This window comes from Entelurus aequoreus, linkage group LG11 (genome assembly GCF_033978785.1).
Source record: "Entelurus aequoreus isolate RoL-2023_Sb linkage group LG11, RoL_Eaeq_v1.1, whole genome shotgun sequence".
In the NCBI taxonomy this organism is placed as follows: Eukaryota; Metazoa; Chordata; class Actinopteri; order Syngnathiformes; family Syngnathidae; genus Entelurus; species Entelurus aequoreus.
Genome location: NC_084741.1, coordinates 36,816,200 through 36,822,199, shown reverse-complemented (window position 1 = coordinate 36,822,199; position 6,000 = coordinate 36,816,200). Strand labels below are relative to the sequence as shown.

The 6,000-nt window shown below is 40.2% G+C and overlaps 1 protein-coding gene across 1 annotated transcript in view; it reads left to right on the top strand.

Annotated features, from left to right (window-relative positions):
* The first annotated feature begins 334 nt into the window (after nt 1–334).
* Nucleotides 335–6,000, top strand: part of LOC133660061 (serum paraoxonase/arylesterase 2-like) — a 31,019-nt gene continuing 25,353 nt past the window's right edge. Inside the window, exons 1-3 of the mRNA XM_062063147.1 lie at nt 335–522; nt 598–668; nt 744–799. Of these exons, the coding sequence (XP_061919131.1) occupies nt 446–522; nt 598–668; nt 744–799 (204 nt within the window). The 5' untranslated portion in view covers nt 335–445. The remainder of the gene's footprint in view (nt 523–597; nt 669–743; nt 800–6,000) is intronic.

Genomic DNA, 6,000 nt, shown 5'->3' with positions numbered 1-6,000 from the left:
GTAAATAATCCAAATGTGGAGCACAGCATCATAGTTTTCACAGCTTGTTGATTGTTAGAGGTAGAAAACGTTTTAAAGTAAACGAATTTTGCTTATTGGATAATCTGATTCTGATTACCTGTTTGTCACTATGCGACATTCAAGTGCTAACAAAGTGTCGGAAGTTAAGCAATTCAAATGACCTCTTGACACGCCACACAGATGACATGTTTATCGCGTGACGACGATTTCAACAGGTTAACGTGGGGTTTTCTCACTTTAAATGTAGAAATCTGATGATTAATTTAATTACAAATAATTTTTTCTGCGTGCCAAATGAAGGAATGTTCGCTCTTTTCCGAGCAGACATTGAAGGCACCTGTGGTCGCGGCTCTGCAGCCAGACGCTGTCTCGTTCCAAAAGTTTGCTGCACCTTGCTGGGCTAGCTCTTGTCATCTTTTTTAACATGGCTAAATGGGGCTTCATCTCCCTTCTTGTAGTGTTGTTAGCAGTGCTGCTGGGAGAGAGGATAGTCAACATAAGGTAAACAACGTTTCGTCCCTGTTTTTTCTGTTTAGGCACGTGTTCCTCGTCCTAACTTGTTTACAAAAAATGCAGGAAGAGAGCGCTCGTTTCTCGTGAGCTGGTGAAGAATCATCTCCCTAACTGTGTTCCACTGAAGGGTCTAAGTAAAGTCATGTAAAAACTATTAAGCCTAGTACTTTTACTTCGCCTAAAGTACACATTGCTTGTGTTCTTAACAGATGTTGGCTCAGAAGATATTACTGTCTTCGGCGATGGATTCGGCTTTGTCAGCAGTGTAAGTAATTAACTTGTTAAATTAATCAAAATGGCGTCCGTCACAAGAGACATTGATTAGGTAAATAAACAGTAATAGAATGACTTTTTATGCATTGGGGTGAATACAGCTTCAAAATGATTGTCGCTGTTGTGTTTGATTTGGAATCACTTTTGGATATAACAGTTAAATTGCAAAGTCCAACCAGCCCATACTTTCCAACCTTGAGACCTCCGATTTCGGGAGGTGTGGGGGGGCGTGGTTAAGAGGGGAGGAGTATATTTACAGCTATAATTCACCAAGTCAAGTATTTCATATATATATATATATATATATATATATATATATATATATATATATATATATATATATATATATATATATATATATATATATATATATATATATATATAAGAAATACTTGACTTTCAGTGAATTCTAGCTATATATCTATATATATATATATATATATATATATATATATATATATATATATATATATATATATATATATATATATATATATATATAGATAGATAAATAAAATAAATACTTCAATTTCAGTGTTCATTTATTTACACACAACACTCATCTACTCATTGTTGTACTTGAAACACTTGATCAAATACACAGTAATGAAAACACAGTTCTACTAACTGTACTGTGCTTGCTGCTTACTAAAAAAAAAAAAACAACACTTATCTTTCACTATTTGAGTAGCCTTTGTTCTGCCATTTGTGTACTGGGGAGCGATCTCTGAATCCAGGAACATATCCTTCATGGATTTGTTGAAGACATCCGCAAATGAGAACGGGATGTTGCTTCCAGCTATCAGCATAGCCATCTTTGTCTCGGCATAAGTTACACCCTCGGGTTTCCATTTAGCGAGGTGGCCCATAATACTGGGCTGGGACCGGTGCTGCGTTGCCGCCGCTTTGTGCTTCGCTGACCGTTCATGAGTGAGTATATCCGTTCGGCCACCGTGCTCAATGGAGAAGTCTGTTCTACAGAATTAACAGGCAACATACCCTTTCCCCTTCGAACTGTCCTGGATAAACTGAAATTCTTGTTTCCATTCGCATACTTGCCAACCCTCCCGGTTTTAGCGGGAGACTCCCGGTATTCAGCGCCTCTCCCGATAACCTCCCAGCAGAAATGTTCTCCCGACAAACTCCCGGAATTCAGCCGGAGCTGGAGGCCACGCCCCCTCAAGCTCAATGCGGACCTGAGTGGGGACAGTTCTCACGTCCGCTTTCCCACAATATAAACAGCTTGCCTGCCCAATGACGTCATAACATCTACGGCTTTTAGAGAGTAGAGTGCACAACTGCGCACACAACAAGGAGACGAAGCAGAAGAATGAGGAAGTTACAGACATGGCGATGCCGTCGACGAGCAAGATGAAGAAATACGCTTGCAAGTTCCAAAAGGAATGGAAACAAGAATTTCAGTTAATCCAGGACAGTTCGAAGGGGAAGGGTATGTTGCCTGTACATTTTGTAGAACAGACTTCTCCATTGAACACGGTGATGATATACTCATTAATGAACGGAGAGCGAAGCACATGACGGCGGCAGCGCAACACCGTTCACAGCCCAGTATTATGGGCCACCTCGCAAAATGGAGACCCGATGGTGTAACATATGCAGAGACAAAGATGGCTATGCTGAAGTACAACAATGAGTAGATGAGTGTTGTGTGTGTGTATATGTGTAAATAAATGAACACTAAAATTCAAGTATTTCTTTTATTTATATATATAATAAAATACATATATATATATATATATATATATATAGCTAGAATTCACTGAAAGTCAAGTAGTTTATACATTATATATATATATATATATATATATATATATATATATATATATATATATATATATGAAATACTTGAGTTGGTGAATTCTAGCTGTAAATATACTCCCCTCTTAACCACACCCTTAACCACGCCCCCGCCCCCAACCACGCCACCCACCCCACCCCCCCAACCACGCCCCGGAAAATTCGGGAGGGTTGTCAAGTATGAACAAGCCCAATGTACAAAGTGCATAAGAATTATTGTATCCCATGCTGAATTTGTCAGTTACAAAGACATGAAGATTCCAGAGTTTGCAAGGTAGGTATTTGTAATCAAGAGCAAATACCAACAAAATTCATTAAATACATGTTAAAAAATTAATTTGTACTTGATTGAGAAAAAATAAGTATTTGATCCCCCACAAACCAGCAATAATTCAGAACCCCACACACAGATTGTGTGGTTAAAAATAGACACAATTGACAGCAACAGCTAGTAGGGCTACACAATTTTGAGAAAAAACCTAATTGTGATTTTTCTCTTAAATTGAGATACAATTTGCAATTTTTATTTATTTTATACATAAAATAGTATTATTATAATAAATCAATCAATTAAAGTTTTTTTATATAGCCTTACATCACGAGTATCTCAAAGGGCTGCACAAGCCACAACGACATCCTCGACATCAGGGCTAGAAAAAACTCAACCCAATAGGTAGGGATGATGTTCGAAAACCGGTTCTCCCGATGCTTCGATAAGAAAAGAACCAATTCCATGGATTCAAATCCCTTTTTGAGAACCGGTTCTCGTTATCGAAGCCACTGTACCGTATTTTCGTGACCATAGGTGCACCACCTCAAAAGACGCCGTGTCAGTTACGGGTGCTATTTCTGTATTTAACGCATAAATAAGGCGCAGCATATTTTTGGGCGCAGGCTTGGTTAAACATACGCTAGCATGCATGGACGCTAGGGGTGTAACGGTACGTGTATTTGTATTTAACCGTTTCGGTACGGGGGTTTCGGTTCGGTTCGGAGGTGTCCTGAACGAGTACACATGCTAGCAGCGACCAGGCTAGGACAACATGTAAAAGCCAGAGCTGGAAGACCCTCCTGCCTCGTTAAGATCTCCCGTTTGGGAACACTTTGGCTGCGCGATACAACAATGGAGGACAGAGGTTTGCCGACATTGTTCAGCAGCTGCTTCTGACAACACGTCAAACATGTGTTGCACCGTTCCTGCTTCCGGCTCCCAGACCATAGTCGAGGATTGCAGGGGAGCTACTCCTCCAGGGACGATGTATTCTCGGGGGCAACACCCTTCACTCTACCCGGCAGTGGGTCTCCACAGCTCCGGACTCCAGGGTAAATGACGAGTCCGGCGATTAGATGCAAATCGTGGCTTTATTGAGGTCTTGCACACAGTCAATCCAACAAAACACTAACCACTCCCCGCACTCTACCGCTTCCTCACCTCGCTCGCCCACACACTCACCTCACATGCTGTCACATATTAAAGGGCCACACACACACATACGCTACTCTCATAACACATGCTAACCCATTTGAAGCGTCACCACCGCATTCAAGCAGCCTCTCCTCGGCGAGTCAGGCAGGGCTAAAGCAATAACAAATGTTTTTATAGCAGCAGATATAAGTCGATATTGCATTAAAAACTAGATTTTGACCCACTTCTATGGTGGAAGAACAATGAGCCCATATATCCCCTTACTGCCAAGTTAGCCAGGCTGGGGGTGGGGGGGGGGGGGGGGGGGGCAGAAAAGTTTATCTGAGGCTGAGTTGACTTGAAACTGTTTAATGTTGCACTTTTTATATGTAGAAGAAAATGTTTGTCATTTTATTTAATCTGAGCAACAACTTGAGGCAGTTTAATGTTGATTAACATGGACCCCGACTTAAACAAGTTGAAAAACTTATTGGGGTGTTACCATTTCGTGGTCAATTGTACGGAATATGTACTGTACTGTGCAATCTACTAATAAAAGTCTCAATCAAAAAAAGCACTTTATATGTAGAAAGGTTTTGTTAAGAAACCATTCTGAGCCTTATCTTATTTAGTTTTTATTTTATATACAGTATGTTGACCACATTAACCCTGGCAATGGACCCTGTGTTATTTAATAATGTTCGTGTTGGAGGAGTTGTGAATGAATGAAATATGAAATCCATGCTGCAGTCTGCAGGTGTACCTAATGTTGTGGCCCTGCAGTCATTCACAACTCCTCCAACACGAACATTATTGTTTTTGCACTTTTTGGCTTGTTATTAAATAACTTTTTTAAATAAATTCAATCTTGCACGTGGAAAGTTTAAGTGTGGGCTTTAGTTGATATAACACTCCCGTCAGGGGGTGCATTCTACGGCGGGGCTGCATTCTCTACCACCAGGAGGCGGGATTACGCGAGCCTCAGCCAGTGCGTCTTCGCAGCAGTTTTATGATTGCTCAGCACAAGAAATACTTACACACATACAGTTGTTGACAAAATACACTGTACATTATATACCTCAGCTAACTAAACTATGGAAATGTATAATATAGTTCATATAGCAATACGGTCTCACTGCACAGCAGGCCAGCAGTTAGCCGAGTCCGCAATCCATGTTGAGGCACAACGCAGTGACGTGCCTCAACTGGCTGCTGATCACCGCACCGTCTCTTCTCAGTATTTGAATGGCAAATGTGAAAATTCAGCGATTTTGAATACAAATAATCTAAAACTGGTGAAGTTAAATGGAAAATAACTTTATAGTATAATCACTGGATACATATAACAGTTTGATTAATTGTTTTTCTTTTTACATTTTTTTTCTTTCCATGATTGCACGTGAGGCCCCGCCTCACCTGCCTCCACTGACTGCACGTCACTGCAGCACTATATGCTCACTGGGATCGTGTCTTTAGCGTCCTCTCTCACCTGAAACCTTCCCCCTTTAACGTCCGCATGCTGTCCTCAGTCAAGTCCGCCTTTCTTCCATATAAACAGCGTGCCGGCCCAGTCACATAACATCTACGGCTTTTGGAACTCAGTGTACACACAAGGTGCACAGTGCACACACAACAACCTATCTGGATTCGATAAGAGATTCGATAAGGAATCGGTCCGATAAGAGGATTCGATAATGGCATCGACGTCGATAATTTCTTAACGTACATCATCCCTACCAATGGGATAAAATGAGAAACCTTGGAGGGGACCGCAGATGTGTGTACATTCTCTTAAACAAAAAAAAATCAGTAACCATCAGTGTTTATAATGTAATGTAATGATAATATATTATATAAATAATGCAACTAACAATTTAAAAGGATAAACACTTTTATTTTGTCATTATTGTAGAATTGTTTATCTTTGTACTGTAATTGGAAGGTAAATAACTTTTAGTTATCCTAAATAA